This window comes from Scatophagus argus, chromosome 8 (assembly GCF_020382885.2).
Source record: "Scatophagus argus isolate fScaArg1 chromosome 8, fScaArg1.pri, whole genome shotgun sequence".
Taxonomy (NCBI): domain Eukaryota; kingdom Metazoa; phylum Chordata; class Actinopteri; family Scatophagidae; genus Scatophagus; species Scatophagus argus.
The window spans coordinates 17020914-17038815 of record NC_058500.1 but is presented as its reverse complement, the minus strand read 5'-3'; the positions used below and the strand labels follow the sequence as shown (position 1 = coordinate 17038815).

At 40.3% G+C, this 17902-nt stretch overlaps 2 protein-coding genes across 3 annotated transcripts in view; both read right to left on the bottom strand.

Annotated features, from left to right (window-relative positions):
* Positions 1 to 941: 941 nt before the first annotated feature.
* On the bottom strand, positions 942 to 8217 carry LOC124063421 (vesicle-associated membrane protein-associated protein B/C-like). Of its 2 annotated transcripts, none has more exons than XM_046397077.1 (6): positions 7922 to 8217; positions 6401 to 6553; positions 5209 to 5312; positions 4537 to 4617; positions 3916 to 4047; positions 942 to 2955 (listed from the first exon to the last, which is right to left on the bottom strand). In XM_046397077.1, exons 1-6 carry the CDS (start codon positions 7977 to 7979, stop codon positions 2791 to 2793), a joined length of 693 nt encoding a protein of 230 aa, XP_046253033.1. In that variant the 5' UTR covers positions 7980 to 8217; the 3' UTR covers positions 942 to 2790. The 2 variants fall into 2 exon arrangements, with proteins under 2 accessions (XP_046253033.1, XP_046253032.1); XM_046397076.1 differs by having other exon boundaries at positions 3916 to 4098; positions 7922 to 8214.
* Positions 8218 to 10015: 1798 nt separating this feature from the next.
* The window catches only part of gnas (GNAS complex locus), a 28463-nt gene continuing 20576 nt past the window's right edge, over positions 10016 to 17902 (bottom strand). The window contains exons 6-12 of the mRNA XM_046396561.1: positions 15531 to 15585; positions 15038 to 15111; positions 14791 to 14849; positions 14584 to 14704; positions 13770 to 13900; positions 12966 to 13033; positions 10016 to 12580 (exon numbers count right to left, since the gene is read on the bottom strand). Coding sequence (XP_046252517.1) covers positions 12434 to 12580; positions 12966 to 13033; positions 13770 to 13900; positions 14584 to 14704; positions 14791 to 14849; positions 15038 to 15111; positions 15531 to 15585 — 655 coding nt within the window. The 3' untranslated portion in view covers positions 10016 to 12433. The remainder of the gene's footprint in view (positions 12581 to 12965; positions 13034 to 13769; positions 13901 to 14583; positions 14705 to 14790; positions 14850 to 15037; positions 15112 to 15530; positions 15586 to 17902) is intronic.

Genomic DNA, 17902 nt, shown 5'->3' with positions numbered 1-17902 from the left:
TTTAATGTAGTTTTTGGCCCTACATGTTTTATCACATTATCCTTCACGGTGTAGTATCTGCAGGTGCACTGCCCCGCTGATGGGATCCTGATTTAAACCTAATATATCTGTGTATCGAGTTATGTAAAACACCTATCTTGCTGAGATTTGCTGACCAGTAGCTTTATCATCCCCAACAGCTGTGTTAGTGATGATAAAGCTGGATGTGGACTGGATTTTTTTTGATTACTCAAAAGTGTCAGCATTCACCTGACACTAGAATGATGTGGAAACATGAAGACTTCAGTACAAATACAAAGACTTTTCATTGAAGGATATGTCTCGTGTCCTGCATTTGATCTTTTAAGTTGAAAACTATTTGCATATTCAGATGCTATATTTTTCAGTGAGTTAAGAACAGTCAAAGTGATGCAGCAGAAGTCATAATATCCTGACATTTACTTCTTCATATGGGTGAAAGTCTAAAGACGTGCAATCCTACAATTTCCACAATGCAACCAAGACCTTTTTATTGGGCCCTCCCTACCTAACTTGGTCATATATTTATCAAGGAGGATTTCTGTAATAAATTAGTAGTCTCAAAGCTCCTGATTCTAAGAACATGACAGGGATTGTGATAAGCTCCCTCCAGAGCTACAGCAGACATATTAACTGTTTTCACACACCAAGTAGAACTCTTTGTGAAGACCTATTAAGTTAAATCAGTGGAGAGCTCCAATTAAAACTCAAGTCAAAGTGTTTCTGCAGCGACACACACACACCTTACAATCTCTCTTCAAAGACTGACATCTAAACTAAATGAGAAAAACATGGTAAACTTTTCACAAAAGGAGACATTTGGGGGTTTATGTATTTTAATTCGTTATGATGCTACATGATCCATGGTGGTTGTTCAATTATTTTCTTCCTTTACTACAGTATGTTAATAACTTTGCCAGTTATCTTTTTAAGTATTTTTATTTTTATGTACATACAAAAGAGTATCCAATTACTGTGTGATTACATTGTTGTGTGACTTTATCTTTGCTTGTGTGGTCTGAAGCACTGATGCCTTTTTTTATTTCTTTAATGTAGTGTGTATTCACAGGTCAGTCCTCCTCCCAGCCACCCACATTTCCACTTCTCCACTCCCTGAGCTCCCTCAGGCAACAAAAATTACAGATCTTTTTTTAAACAACCTGCTCTGATGATCATGTGATAGTTGAGATAATACAGCTATGTTGTCTCAGTTGTCTCACAACCACCAGAGCCCAACAAGAAACAAAAGAAAAAATTAATAGAAATGAAGCAAACACACACAAACCGATAAACCAGACTGTTCATGGTCCCTTTTGCAAAAGACGAAAGTTTTTTTTGTTTGTTTTGCTAATATAACTTCAACACTCAAAATAATAATAATAACCATAATAAATCCAGATCACTTCATGCAGACTGCAGAGTGGACACTCGAATATAGTGTAGTTGAATATTATAAACAGAAGCATTGTGGCTACATGATAATAGATGAAAAAAAGCAAACATCTGTTATTATACACTAGAGGACGCAAATACAATACTCCATGGGCAAAATGAAACAAGGTGGCCAAAACTACTGTACGTAGTACGGTATGTTATACATCGAAAATGTCCGAGTTGGTTTTGTACGATAAGTTCACTGCTTGAAAGGGAATTTTTTTTTTTTTTGTCTTTTTTGTCTCTCAACGTGAGGAAATGATTAAGGGAAGGAAATTAAAATGTCAACTGGGAAATTGGATGTCTTGACCTAAATTAAAGCATCATTACTGAAGTAGATCACTTTGCTGCTCAGATTCTTTATCATGATATTGATTTTACAAAGCTATTACTTAACAAAAGGGCAAAAATCAGATTTGCAGAATTTCTACTGATTCCTTGGTCTGGCCAGCAGCTGAACTGATCAAAAGATTAAGTTGGATTTACAACAAACACCCTCCGTTTTCTGTCGCGAACAGGAAATCTGTACTGATGACAGTTGTGTTTTAAGCCACCCCTCTTCCTTCGTTCTAAAACAGCCTGTGAGTTCACCATTTGTGGTCTCCTCCACATGAGAACATCCAGACGCAGTCACATCAGCCCTCCTGCAGGAGGTCAAAATCATGAAAACAGGCAGACAGACACACACACACACAGCTTCTACTGGATCATATTTCTTTTTAAACCAAATACTGTTTAGAAGACAACACACTGAGTTTGAGTCTAGAAATACATCTTTCACTGATCACTTAAATCACCTCTTTGAGCAGACTAACAGCAATAGGTGGAAGAGAGATTTATCAGAAGAGGAGTGTGTGAATCTTTTTTATAGACAATGTGACTAAGGAAATTTCAAGAATTAAGAATCAATAAAGACTTCAGACATTCATCCAGAGTGAAGCCACTTCCACACACCATTAACTGATACCTGTGAAGTTGCGGAAGATCATTTAGGAAGAATGGATGGACGGAAAGAACAGATCAGAGGTGGTGATTATTTCACAAACAAAAAAAAACAAGAGGCAAGAACCTGTGACAAAAACGCTCGCACTCATGGTTTAGCTTGGGATCTGCTTATTTCGTTTTCATTTCAACACATTAAATTATCTTCCATCCAGATAAACCATCACTGTATTGCCTTAAAGGTTTTTTTAAAAAAAAAAAAAAAAAAAAGAAAAACAACAAAGAAAGAAATCAACATAAACCCAGAAGATATCCCCTTTGCCAACATGGACACGTGTCCTCCCGAGCAAGCCATCCGTCCATCCGTCTGTCACTGTGCTCTGTCTGTCTGTGTCTCTACAGGGCCAGCTTGCCAATGATGACTCCAATGACAAAGAAGAGCACGCAGAGCGCCAAGATGCGGGTGCTTAGGCCCTCGTCCCTCATGGATGAGGTTGCCATAGAAGAAGAGTGAGAAGCGGCCACTGAGGTCACCTTTCTCTTCCGCAGTCCGTCGTCCTCCTGCAATTAAAAGAAAGCTGTGAAAAAAACAGCTCAGCACACACATTTTAGTTTATGACAGATATACTGGTATCTGTGTGTGTGTTGATCAAGTAATGAGTGCCGCACAAAAATACATGAGTGAAATTATTTGCTGTCTTTATTCTCCTTACACAGGCAGCAACAACAATGGATCTTATTTCTGATGAAGCAGCACAAATCAATATACAAAACTGGTGTCTGACTTCACAATATTCATCTGACAAGTGTATGAATGAAACCAAATAGTGAGGAGCAGTACACCAGGATGAGTGCCTTCTGCTTATTATAAACAGACAACTCATTTTTTTTCCAGCGATATTTGTTTCAGTGAAATTTGCCCCCTCAAAAACTGTAGCACACAAATAAGCAAGTTTACACATGATGTGATGACATTGGTAACTTCGAGCTACTCCTGCCAGCAGCTGGTGCCATTGTTTAGTGCATAAGAGAGAGGCGTTTGGAGGAAAGTTCTGCCAGATGCCAGAGAGGGTTATTCATTTATAGTTAAAAGCTGTAATATTATTCCTGGCACTTAGAAGCATCAATGATATCAGAAAAATAACCCCCACAGACTCTGACTTTTATAAATTTACATAACGTCACCTGGTATGTGCAGCTGTTAACAACTAACAACTAACTAATTTAATTTGAAAATAACATCAACAAAAGTCTAAGGCTACAAAATGCATGTTTGCCTCTAGTTTTATGTTGGCCTTTATTTAAATAAAACACAGATTATTCTCAAAATCATTTACCCAGTCATTTTATTTCAGACGATGTCACATTTTTTCTGTACTTCAGCAGCCACATTCAAAATGAATGAAACTCTTCAAACTATTTTTCACTCCCTGTGTCTGACGAAGAAGTGCTTGAGTAGAAAATACAAGGCTGAGAAGAAAATGCAAACAGATTGTTCTTTTTTCATTTTATGACTCTCACCCTGATCTGTTTGTTTTCTTCCCGTAGCCTCTGCACCTCCATCTGCAGCCGCTTGCACTCCTCCATGATCTTCTTCACCTCTCCGTCATCCAGAGAGGCGCTGCTCGACTTGGGCAGCGTGGAGAGCTCATTCTTAAGAGAGGAGGTAGAGGAAGACACAGTTTTGTTGCTTTCACTCTCATGCTGTGGAGAGAAAGTGAGGGTGGGGGAGGATGACGTGGTGAGCAGAGAGAGAGAGGAGGGAGGGGGATGAAGAAACATGCAAAGACATGAAAAGGAGTGAGATGATAGTACAAACAAATAAATCATAAATATAAGCATGTAATGGGTGATTCCGTGATGTGCTGCTGACAGGGACTGAGCAAATATTGAGATAAAAGAAAAAAAATATTCCTTAAAAACATGCAATGTGATGTTTGAATGTGATTTTATTCCTGAAGACATAATATGATTATTACAGGTCTGCGGGTGGTCAAATCTGTGAGGTACTTGGTGCAAAGTTTTAGGATCTGATGGCAATGTGAGAAAATGGGACTTTTGTGCATCTACACCTGACACTTAACTGACTGAACACAGAGAGTAGCACAAAACAGTGCCCATTAACCAAAGAGCTGTACTTACAGTTTTGTCATTTTCTAAAGGCATCTCAAATGCACATCTCAACTTTGAATCCATCAGTTCTTCAGGTTTTGCTTCCTTCCACTGCAGACAAGAGCATTGGAGGAAAAGAAAAGAGAGGTAGGAAGAAAACAGTGAAAATTCATACAGGGATTCCTTGTTAAATTAGTCTAGTTTATCTTTCATGTAATTCTAAGTCATTACTTCAAAGGAAACACACTACAGAAGAGATCTTCTAAAGAGCTGTTTCAGGCTTTGGGACAAGTATATAAAATGTACGGCTTTGAGCTCAATACCAACACACACATACACAGGTGTATAACATGTCCTGGTATACCAATATTGCTGAAAACAGTAATAATTAAAAATTATACACTGACATCATAATAATATGATAATAGCTTGTATATAATTCAGCGTGGATGTTTGGTCTTTTGTGTGGCTTTTGTTTATCACATTGGGTTGCCTTTTTGTTATTCAGTTAGTGTGACTGTTCTCTTTTATGCTGTTGCACAGTCATGGTTACAGACTCTCTCTCTCTCTCCCCTAAACTTGTATTTAAGGGTAATTCATTGTCCCAAAAAAAAAAAAACACTCAACAATTTTCTTTAGACAGCACACTAATATCAATATTGTGAATTCAAAAATCATGTAGTGAAAACCACTGATACTCACAACTCCTTCCATGTCAGTCATGTCGTATGGAGCCAGCATGGACTGCACCATGAATTTGTGTTTACTCTTTTCATTGGGGTCATAGTCAAATGGCTGTAGCATAACTGTGGACAAAAAAACAACAGAACTGTGAGCCACAACCTTAGGAAAAGGCTCACTTCCTGTATTGGCCCATAACAACTATTACACAACCTGCAAATGAAAAGACTTCAGTCAAGTTTATGGTGTGGATTAAACTGGAGCCTGCTTGTTCCTCATGAACTGATTACTTGTAATGAGATGTTCATTATTTTGCCTGACAATCATTTTATTAGTAACTGAAGAGTATATTGATTCTGATTAGACAATAAAAACAATATGTAGAAGCATGGTTGTAAACTCATGTTGCTGAAACTGTCTTTTAGAGTTTTTAGGAAATGGGCTGTGTGGGAAAATTATAGCAATAACAATGACCAAGAGACATTATTGTAGTTTCAAAATAAATACCAATTCTATATCGTGATATGTAGTTACTTTTTTCTTTTAATGATATTCTTTCAACTCAACAATCCAACTATATTTTGATCAGTCCGAGTTCTTCTTTTATTTGGAACAAGACAGCACTGAGTAGGTATTTTCTAATTATTGAGGCAGCTATATCCTAATATTTCTAACCTCACATGGCCAACTGCTGTATCAGTATGAAGACTGATAGGACTGAGTTTAGGAGATTTATTTTGGTGCTGAAACACAATACATGCTGGCTGGAACAGTTATAATTCTATTTCTGGAAGTATACCAATTTAATCATATAAGACTAGATTTCATCTAGGATTCTGATCATCATGCTATTACTTTAACAGTGTCTTCTCAGAATAGCGTGCATTAAAGTAAAATGATACAATTTTCTGTATTTAGTTTAGTGTTGCTGTTGGGTGAAATTATCAATAAATGCCTCCTCCTGCTCAGCCATTAGATCCAGAGTTGTAGTGATTTTTTCTCAGATACCAAACACCTAGCCCTAATTCAGACATCATGTCTGAAAGCAACTACAGATCATCACATTATGACGAAATCAAGGCAAAAATACAAATACCTGATTGTATCAGTATCACATTGCTCTCTGAATAACATGTGAAAACCACATAATGGGTTTGACCTTTCATCAGGGTTTTCACCTTTTTTGACAGAGGATGCAAACATTTTTACAAACCAGAGACATTGATGGAGGTTCCAGCATCAATGATGCCACTGTTCGGGCGCACACAGTATCTGCGAGGTGCAGTTGTCTTGACTTTGAAACACACATTTCTATCTGTGGGGTTGGTGAGCTTCAGAGTGGCCGTGACAACATCTGTAAACGGACCTGAGGAGGACACAGAGAAACAACACAGTAACTCAAGGGTGTAAATGTGTATATAAGTATTTGTCTGTGTGTGCGTGTCTTAAAATCCTGGTTAAGAATCAAAACTGCGTGGGCTTGGACTTGCTTAATGAAGTTGATATATGTTTTGCATGTGAGAGGATGAGTATGTGAGTAGTGTTTGTGAGGTACTCAACAGAGCCTAACATATTCATTGCACATTAGACAATAAAACAGCAGTTAGGACTGTATAGTGCACAAGCGGTTCTCGACTGTTCATGCCCCTCCCTCAGACAAAAACTGGATGCCATAGAAAACTTATCAGATGGGCATCTTTGTGACAAACAAGACCTAATGTTTTCTTGTTGCTTGTGTGGCACATGGATCACCTTGACAGTGGCCCTCACAGGAGCATCCGACCACATTTAATGAATCCACACTGAAGTGTTCAACCTTTTTTGACAAGGGGACCTTCATTTCAGAAATGTGTGCTGGACAAACAACTTCACTGTGCTTTCTGCTCTAATCAGATACACTCTGCATCAGTAACTGAGTGGGCGTATGCATCTTCTCCTGGGCTATCTTTGCTTTCAAAGCTCTGCAAAAATCAATCAGTGAACAACCCACTACTGACTGATCCCATCACCTTAGGCCATCACTTGACCCATTTCAAAAGTAATATCACATCCAAAGCCAATTATCCTAGAATATAGCTTTTATCCCTGGAACACCAGCTCAGCCTGCATTTTCGCAATCATCATGCCTGAATATAGAAAAGCTGGAAAGGAATTCAGGTTACACGGTGAAGGTACATGGTAAAGCCCTCAATCAAAGCCTGCTAGCTTATAATAGAGTGAAATAAGCTTGGTAACGAGGCTAACGTTAGGCAATGACACAAATGTCGCAGAAAATGCTAGAATCAATTATTGGCAACCGGTTGTTAGCAACAACATCGACAGGAAGGTGGTATGTCAGGCAACGGTATTAGACCACATCTGAGCTTCACGTGCTGTCAAAGGATAAAAGACAAAGCATGTGGAGCAAATTAGTGAATCAACATTAGAGAAATGGGATGGCGGGCCTGCCCTGACGCTGCAATGACAGCTAGCAGTCTGCCTTGCTAGCTAGGTTAGCTGAATGCTACCTAGCTAGCTGGGTAGCATCGTCGCACAGTGTCGTTTCACCTGTCATCGCCACTGCTGTCGTAGAAGGTAGACTACAGTAAGCTGTGTCCGTTTATTTTAATAAGAGCGACAACAACAAAACAAGACACACGAGCGGACGTTAACTGAAATCGATACAGTGGATATCTTTGACGGCTTCTGGGTTAGTTACCTAGCCCACGGGCCCTGCCCTCTGCCTCAGCATTACCTCTGAATTTCAGTTCGTGTTGTGGCTCTAGCACCAGGACTTGTTCTGGTCTGGCCATGTCCCAGGGCGTCTTCCTGTCGTGACGACGAGGACAACAATACTTTACCGTAGGTGGCCCGGAGAGATGAAGCAGATGGCTCCCAAAGTAACAACCGGGCCGTCCACGGCTTTGCTATGGGAGGGAAGGAGGAGGAAGATGGTGATTACAAATGCACCACCACTCGGACTGACTGGTTGGCTGACTGACTGCCACCGACAGCTGCTGGAAGCTAACTTGCTCGTGCTAACTCTGTGCTAGCAGCCGAGGGAGAGACGGAAAGGAAGGAGAAGGGAGACGTCATGCGAGGGGCGGGGCCGGTGTGGGATGTCAGGTGGTTTCTTGACCGTTACAAAAAGAAATGTACACATCTTAAATGTCCACAAACTACCACTAAGAAACTTATATAATAGACTTTTTTTAAAAAAAAATTACATGATTAAAATGACCATGAACGAGGACCGTAAAGTGTTATAAAAAAGCTCATAATAGTCCCCGTAATATATCGCAAAAGTCGTGACCAGAAACCAAAAAGAAGGTCGCTAACAAAAGTTAGTCTAAATTATTGGAAGTAGCCTACGAAAAAATACTTTGCAAAAGGTTTTAATCATATTTTATGCACCCGTTTTGTTTATGTTCATGTTTGATATTGAAGTTAATTATTTTTAAAAAGCAACTCATCATCATTGCAGCAAATGAAAGTAATGAGATTTAGCTGATTAAACATTCATCTTTGAACAGGGTTCAACACAGACACGCTGGAGCTACATATCATGATTCACACACCAGTGGTTTCAGCGCCAAATTTCTTTCAGGTTGACTCTCTTCAGAGCAAAGCTCAGCTCATGTGGTGTGCTCCAGCTGGCTCTCGCTACCTCCATAAAATAGTCCAAGTGTATGAGTGATCAAACATTCATCCTCTGTAGATCTAAGAGACGGGCTAACAATACCAGAGTCTCACAGGAATCATCAAAGAACTGAGTCAGAAGTCTCCAAAGGAGTTGTTTTGAATGGTCTTCCACTGTTAAGAACTGAGGAGTTATGACAATTACTTCCACAATTCCCAGAATTACTTAATGTTTTCCCCTTTTCTGAAGAACACAGCACTTAGTGTCATTTCCAGGCACAACATCCCACACTGAAATCCAGAGAAAGTGCCTGGAAGAACTTAAAACCATATTTATATTTCTTATAGACCAGCAATTTACTTTTTTTAAATCACTTTTTCACTGCCTTATTAGACTTAGAACTATTTGTTTAACTTCACAGTTACAGCACATCTTCACTGCTGACACAAACAGAAGATCAGCCATGCTGTCCATACACATGCAGTCTATTTCTGGCTACAACTGAATGGAGCATTACAACAGCAGTAAATAACCGGCTAAAGTTTACACTTATTTATACTAAATGCACATTTGGATGTCACATCCAATTGGTTAGCATGCCATGTCTCTACCTTGCATGCAGGTCACAGTTCACCTTTATTTACTTAATAGATTAATGTTGTGTTCATAAATACACAGTACAAGATTTTTTTTGGAGAAAACTGGAGAGTAGACTTGTGTATGGCCCCTAGTGTACAAGTCTTTTTTTTGTTGGCTTTATTTGGTGGTCTGGAGAGAATAACTGCCAAATTATTCACAAACAAAAAGGTTTAAATTCTTATTGCGGTGATGCAGTCATGTCAGGAGTTGAATATTCAGAACTTGTCCACTCAAGACATTTTTTTACCTTCAGGAGCCGACTGTAGGATAAAGGGCACATCTGTTACACTTTTATGGGGAGCCATTTAACTTTCAACCTAAATTTTGGAAATTGTTGAACTTCAAAACCAGAGGGCGCCCTGTCAGAAACTTTACAATCTTCATGGTATCTGAAGAGGAAATGACTGGTAAACGAACAGGAAACTCCACTTCCTCTAGTGTGGATTTACAGACACACTGCCGACTGTTGAAAATTTAGGGATAAGATTGCAAAATGCAGCTTGTGTGAGAAAGCAAGAGGGAAGAGTGTTACCTGTGAGTGTGTTTATGTATGTAATGACAGACCTGTGCTATCTGCACCAAAAAAAACCTTTATTTCTTAGAGCTTCTGTTCAGAAAGTAGAGACCCATAATTTGATGTACACATTAAATGAAGACTAGGGCACTGAAATGAGAGAGATGCTAATACTGTACAGGCCGCCTCTGCTGTGCAAGGCAAGGAAGGAGGGACCCCCTCCCCTCCTCCATCAGAGATAAACTGAAATTAATTCCTTTTTTTGTCTTTTTTGGCCTTTTTTAGCAAAAGAATAGGTTTTGTGTAGAAACAAGCAATGTTTTGCATCTATCATCTCTTTAACCTTTCAAAATGTCCTTTGCAGATGTCAAAAGAAGAAAAAAAAGAAACCTGAACACAACTTCAGTTGAAAGGATTTAAGTTATAGCAATACGCACACTATCAAGTGTACAATTTGTCAAGGTTCATTTGATTCTAATAAAATACTTTTTTAAAACCCATATACATTTCATATATTTATCTTTTTGGGGTATATGGATCCAAAAATAGACATTTAAATCATAAAGAGAGAATGGGAGCATAGAGGAGAGAAATAAACTACAAAAGCTACGAATGGTCTTCCTCCTTCCCCAAAGAGAGAGGGGCAGAGACAGAAAGAGAGAGAGACAGAAGGATAAAGAAAGAGGGAGATGGAAGTGGCGAGGGAGGCAAGGAGTTAGGAGAGTATTGGCCAAGCTATACAGCGCAGTATGACACCCACTTTAGCTCATTACACACGTACAGTCGTGATCAAGGCACAGGGATCTTCTAAAAGTTTTTTTTTTTTCAATAAAGTTGTACAAAATAATACATTTTACAGTCTGTACAAGAATAATAGTTCAGCAGTAAAGTAAAGACAGACATACAAAGGAGCAAAAGGTTGGAGGGGAAAGAGGTGAGAAAAGGAAAGATGGAGGAACAACAAAGGCAGGACTGATAGGGAGGTACGACGAGCTTGTCTGACCACGAGTAAAAAAAACAGAAAATAAAAATTAGTGTCTCATTTGTTATTGTCATCTTTATATCTATATCTATATATCTATCTATATATATATAGATAGATATATATATATTTATATATATATATTTATTCCAGGATTGTTATATATTATTTTCTCCTAAATCAACAGAACACTGCGGAGAAGTCAAAAGTGCAGATGTGAAGGTGGTGGTTGGGAGGAGGGGAAAGAAAATGAAAGAGAGGAGGAGAAAGGAGAAGATGGAGAGAATGACAAAGACAGAAAGTGTAAGGATAAAGAAAGAGCGCACAGGGCACAATGGCACAAAAGTCTACACAGACAAAAACAGCTGTGGAGACAGTAAAACAGGGTCAATCATGACAGATGAGAGTTCTCTTTAACTTATATGGTACTGTTCTGTAGAACGATGTTTTTTGCCCTCCGTTAGTTAAGTTCCATAAAAGTTGGCCTTTTTTTTTTTTTTTTTGTTTAAAACTCAATATATCCTTCTCACATTTTGCTCCACTACCAACAAGGCAAAGTCAGGTGGCAAAAAGTTCGGTGGAGAAGTCGACAGACTGTCAAACATGTTTAGACTCCATCAGAGAAATTCACATGGCAGTCAGCTCTGTCCTGTTTTTGCGAACTGCTGCCCCTCCTGCAGTCTGACCGGTCACAAAGCGCGCCCTTTAGTCTCTGATAACGCTGCTCCTTGGGGCTTGGCTGTGTAGTCACTCAATCCGTTTAATCTCGAAGCACTGTGCCGACAGCTGAACGAGCCAGCCACTCGTCGGCAGATCTGTACGATTTGGGATCCACCCAGGTTGTGCAGCCCAATAAAAAGCATGTGTGATACGTTTCTTTGTGCAAACAGTTCCTGCGGTGCGGCTGGATTTGTGGATGTGTATAAGTGATAGGAAGGATTGGTGTACACGGTTTGAGTAAAGTCCTGAGCACAGTGCTTGTGTTTTTTTTGATAGACACAGTTCAGCTGATCTCTTGTGACATGTTTATTCTCTATCTGCAGTAATTCAACGGCTTTCTCTTTCCAAGTTGCAAGTAGCTCTCTCAGTTTTCATCCCAACCTCAACGAGTCCTCCTCACTGCATTAAATACAATCCAGGCTGAGTCACTCAAGGGTTTCTAGAAAGGTAAAGGTAAAGTGAATGGATGCACAGAGGGGAGGGGCTGGGAGTATGGCTGAAGGTGGAGATCAGAGTCCCTTTGTTTCATCCCCTCAAGCCCTTCCAACAAATCAACTCGGTCTACTGCAGGTAAGGAGTTTGTACTGGGGAAGTTTTGGGCTCAGGGGGAGTGTGTGTGTTTACTGTATATGTGTGTGTGTGTGTGTGTGTTTTGGCCCCCATTCCTTCACAAGAGCTCACACACTTCTGTGGAAGAGGGGAGTTCAGAGACTCAGGGTTCAGGGTTTTTCATAGTCCAATGTGTTTTTGGCCGAACACCTTTCCTCTCCCATCACAACAGCTCGTACTGCCGCAGGTGCATCCGCTGGATGATGTCTCGACAGTCGTTGAAGACACGGCGGATGTTTTCCGTGTCGACAGCACAGGTGAAGTGGGGGTAACAGTAGTGCCTCCCATCCCCGCTTGCTGTGCTGATCCTCTGTAGATGGATAAAGGAAAAACTGAATATGCATATTTATTACAAGCAAACACCAACTTCCAACTGAAGACAAGAACAATTTAAAAGATGCTACATTTCCGTTAACAGCTAGTCACTGCACTTTTTAGCAGAAGTCAAACGGGAGTAAATAGTGTATTTTTTGGGCACTGTTTTCACTATGTATTAATACACATCCAGTGAGTATTTACAGCAGCAGGCCAACAACAGAGCTCTGTGGCACAGAGGAAGAGAAGACACATCGGACAATACTTATTAATGGGATCAGTTCACTGTCAGCAACAACAACAGGGACTACTTTCCAAACTTTCACTTTAGATGTTGCATATTAAAAAGCTCAACTGCCTACTTATGTCTATTCACTTACCAGGAATTCATCTCTTATGAAGTACTTTGCCCTTGTAACACGTGGATCTTCTCCCAGCTCTGGTGTCGCTGGAAGCAGAGAGAGAGGGAGGGGTTAATGACGCCAAATTCATTATGTAACGCAATCTTCAGTGGATCATATAACGACCAGGGTGGACACTGGCTTTTCTTTGGCATTTAGTAGTCAGCAGGCAAACATTTGGAGATAAGGAATTACGTAATGCGTTGAAAAAAAAACATTTTTCAGCTCATCATGATCAAGTGCTTCTAAACAGAATGACCTCACAGGTGTGCGTGAAGCACGACCTCTTGAGATCGATGACACTAAATAGAGCAATTTGGAAAAATTATAAATCAAGGGTTTGTGCACATATTTGTACAGCTGTTTTAAAGCTTCACAGGAAAAAAAAACTGAAAGCAGAAATACAACTGTATGCCTGGGTGTATGCTTGGGATGTTTCTGCATGCTCTGGAAATGTATACAGCAACACAAAAGGGATTTTTAAAAGCTGGGACATATTTGGCACAGACGGTGGGGAAAACAGGGACAACTTTCCAGCTGGGACTGTGTGGGGCAGTTAGGGGTGGTCATACTACTTTAAAAACAATGATTGGAATATTATCCAAATATAAAAGAAGCTGTTTTTTAAAGGAAGAAGGAAAGAGGCAACATTGAAGGTTGTATTTGTACAGCCACTAATGTGGACAGTCTTCTAAGCTACATTCACATTTTTCTAAGCTATACAAATGGTCACATGATATCAAAAGTGACTGTAAGCGCTATAGTATTAGTGCAACTGCTCACCATCATCAGGTGTGGTGTAGCGAGCAAATTCAGGAAAGTATTCCTCGATTTTGGACTTCCCTGCCAGCACCTTGTCTGCTAGCAGGTCCTGTTTATTTAGGAACAAGATGACAGAAATGGTCCGCAGCCACCTGGAGAGATGAAAACACTCAAATCAGCACCACACACTGAACCATCAAACCGTGTCTATGAGGAGAGACACAAGAAGAAATCGCTGCCTGGGGTTGGTCAAATAAATACAAAGAGGCTGCCAGTGGGTGACGGCTCCATCAGCAGATGGAAATTAAAGCATAGTATTTCTCTGCAAATAAATTAGTGTTTTGTTTTCCCAAATAGGATGTGGATTCAGCGCTGGGACAAATACATTTTAAATAAGGCATTAAACTCAGTGACCACTGTCTGCTGTGATGTGAGACGTGCTACCAAAGAGCTTGGTAATTTTCCACCGTTCTGCAACTTTTAATTTGCTTAAACGCTACAGGAACTTGTAAATAAAGTGCGTGATCTACCCTTGATTGGTGTTATGCCGTGTTTGTTGCTAGGGAGCCCCTGCACTTGGTTATGCAATCATCCAAAAGAAAAACAAGGACAGGTCATAAAAAGTTTTCAAGCCTTGACACTGGGCTTGACTGATGACCATTATTTGCCTACAGTTACAAAAAGCCAAAACATGACCAATGATGTTTTGACCAAGTTTTGTTCCTTCCTTGTCATTGTGGAACTGGGAATCCATGTAAACACACTTTCAGATAAGCACATCTCCCACTATCTTTAATTCTAAGGCGACAGAAACACAGTATCAGCTTCTCTTCACCTGTTGTTCCAGATGTTCTTGAAGAGGTTGAGAGCCTCCTGTAAACGGTTGGTCTGATTGTCCTCTCTGATCACCATGTTGTAGCTGCTACTGGCCACAACAAATATGATGGCTGTTACATCTGAGGACAAGAGAGCGACAAAGATAAATCAGATGATTCTCCAGATCTGAAGGAAGTGAGAGGAAGAACAAATAAGCAAAAGTTACCATTAAAGCACTGAATCCATTTCCGGCGCTCGTCTCGTTGACCACCAACATCAAACATACTGTGTAAAGCAAACAAGACACACTAGTGTTAACAGGTGTAATACTGCCATCATGTGGAGAAAGTGTACATCAGACTCCCTCAGCTGCTCCAGGGTATGTGTTTAATACTGAAGCTGTGAGTCAGTTTTGTAAGAAATTGCTATATACATAGTTATTTCACTGCCCATTTCTATATGTTTGTACTCACTGGAAATTCACTTTGTCTACTTGGAATCTTGTCTCGAAGATCCCTGAAGTCAGTACTCTGCACCGCAGCAGATCCTGGTGTAAAAACAAAAGAAATTGTCACAAAAATTTTGCTAAGACCCTAAAGAAAAACTACAGGATTCTGTAGGGTTACACTGAAATCTGGAGCAAGCTTTACACTCTACAAAATTGCTTCTGTGTCCTTATTTTCTGAATCAGGTGAAAAACTATGAGAAACTGGGACATGAGTTTTTATTTTCTGCCCCTATTTCTAGGCTTGCAGAGGGCAACTTGGGTAAAACACAACATAAAAGTGAAAATAAAAATTAACATTTTATTCTCAAAGTGCACTATTATCCCTGAGTAAGGGTGGCAAACAATAATAGACTGCTTATTAATGTCTGATATTGATCACATTTACAAACTCACTCGCTCTTGAAATTCCTATAATGAAGCATGAGTTAGCTTAACTGTGATGGCAGCAATTCACCCACCTGATCTGTTGGAGTGTAATCACTTTGTTTCACGATGTCAATCTTATCTAGAAAGCTGAAGAAAGAAAAAGAAGAAGAAGAAAAAACAAGTAAGAAAACTGGTTATGGGGATTCAATAACTAACCAGACAGTGGCTTCATGACAGATGTGCCCTGAGCAGCTGGGAACACTGAACATGACTGCACTTTTCTGCAAGCAAGCATCACCTCGTTAACAACGTGTTAAAAAAAAGGTTAAATAAAAACCTGAAAATTCTGTCTCACCAATGAAACCAACATGAATAATATTGCTTTCTGCTCAGCTTCCTCCCTGCTCATTCAATAACCAGGGCAAACGCTAAAGCGCTCACCCAGTATGTCAGAATGCATCAGCATGTGTTCCAGAAGGGAATAAACACATCTAAAATTGTTCAAAACAACAAAATAAAGCAAAAGAATACACAAATTCACAAATCCCAAACTTGTGTAACCTTTGTTTTTACTTGTGTTTAACTGTTATTTCAAGATTCAGGTCTGTCATGTGCAAGAAGACATCCAGCTCTCCTTCACAAGCAAACACAGAGAGCTGTTAGTGTGTCGCTCCATGATCCATTTATTGCTGGATTTTCTACTGATGAAACACTTTTAGTGACATGCAGTGACAAGGTTGGGTCACCTGCAGCATCTGCCATGATTTCAAATCTTCTGGAGAATTCACAGGGAAAACTTTCAGGCTCACACAAACTTGAGATAATGTACATTAATTTTGAATGCAACCAGCTTGGCAGCTTCCGCTCTCCTGAGGATTTCTGTGGGGTTTTGCCCATTCATGCAGTGGAGTATTTGTGGGGATGGGCACTGGGAAGGGGGGTGGTCTGGCTGGCTCACAGTCTCCGTTCCAGTTCCAGGGGGGTGTTCGGGCTCTGTGGGGGTCAGTCAGGTTCTTCAGCACTGAAGACTGGACCTTGCACTGGAGCGCAGTTGTGTAGGAATGGGGGGGGGGGGGGGGGTTCCTGGGCTGTTTCCACTGCATTGGAAGCATAGCATTGTCCGAAATGTCCCGGTATGCTGGAGCATTAAGATTTCCCTTCACTTGAAGTCAGGGGCACAGTCCAACCCCTGAAAAACAGCCCCATACCACACCTGAACATTTGTCTATAGAGTGTAGTTTGCATCATCCACCAAACATAGATCAATTTAAGCACTGTCAATGAAATAGGCAACAGGAAAAGGAAATGAGCAGCAGTAAGGGAACCTAAAGGTTCCTTTGCTAAAAATCTGCTAATTCCTGAAAAACAAAGAGAAACTAAAGGAAGAAGAGATGGACAGAGAACAGAGTACTGAGACAGAGAGAAAGAGGGATGAGAGAGAACATGATGGAGGAGAAGACAGAAGGAGACGAGGAGGACACAAAGAGACAGAGAATGAAAGCATAGTGGTGTCTGTCTGACATTACAGAGCAGATTTCAAAAATAGCTCCCCGGCGCCCTGGCCTCCAGCACGGTTACCATGGAGACCCAACCACAGACGCTATTAATAGTCTATCAGCTCCCAATCTAGTCCAGCTGGAGTAGCTCCAGACAGACAGACAGACAGGCAGGCAGACAGACGGACAGAGATGGAGAAAAGGAAGACAGGAGAAAAAGAAAGCAAGCTTGTGTTTTTGTGCTGGATGTGTGAGTGAGAAGAGGGATGACCAAAATACTGGACTGTACCATCTCAAACACCTGAGGAAGAAATTTGGGGGGGGGGGGGGGCTTTCTCTCTTATGACAAACCAACCTACAGTGCTAACTTAAATGCACATAATATTCACCAATAGTGATTTCCTAATAGCAGTGCAGGCTACAGGATCGTAGACCACAGCTGAGTAGCGATGGTATCCTCCCCAAACATCACCCCCTCTCCTCCTTTAAACATCCTCTGATCTGTGGATGACTCAGCCTCGTCCATGTTTGCTCCCAAACACTGCAAACTCCCGGTGTTAAATGAAAACTATTCAACTATCATTTTTCTCTTTCGGATTTTTACCTGCCTTTGGATTGGAAATGATTGCTAGATAACTTGATAACTTGCAATGAACTCTAAGGTTCTACAAGCAAATTTAAGATGCCCTCCTACAAACCTCCATTCACAAAATACATATGCATCATTTAGATAGGACAATGAAAAATTGGGAAATACACAGGTAGAAACATGCCGGGAAAAGGGGGGGGGGGGTCGTCACAAAGACAGGTGGCAGTGTTGGGCCTAGAGACTCACTGAGCAAAGCATACTGTCAACTGCAAACATTGGAAACTGTATCTGACAGTTCAACTGAAACTGTATTCAGTTGAACATGTGCATCAACAAAGAGACAGTTTAGTGACTCTTGCACATAACAGAGATATAACAG

What these genes read in the sequence shown, in the direction of transcription:
- LOC124063421 (XM_046397076.1), bottom strand. Translation starts at nt 7,979, where the DNA reads ATGGCCAGACCAGAACAAGTCCTGGTGCTAGAGCCACAACACGAACTG. An exon ending in ACACGAACTGAAATTCAGAG is followed by an intron (nt 6,554 to 7,921) that starts GTAATGCTGAGG and finishes TGTCCTCCTCAG; the next exon opens with GTCCGTTTACAGATGTTGTC. An exon ending in CTTTAGAAAATGACAAAACT is followed by an intron (nt 4,099 to 4,536) that starts GTAAGTACAGCT and finishes TTCTCTCCACAG; the next exon opens with CATGAGAGTGAAAGCAACAA.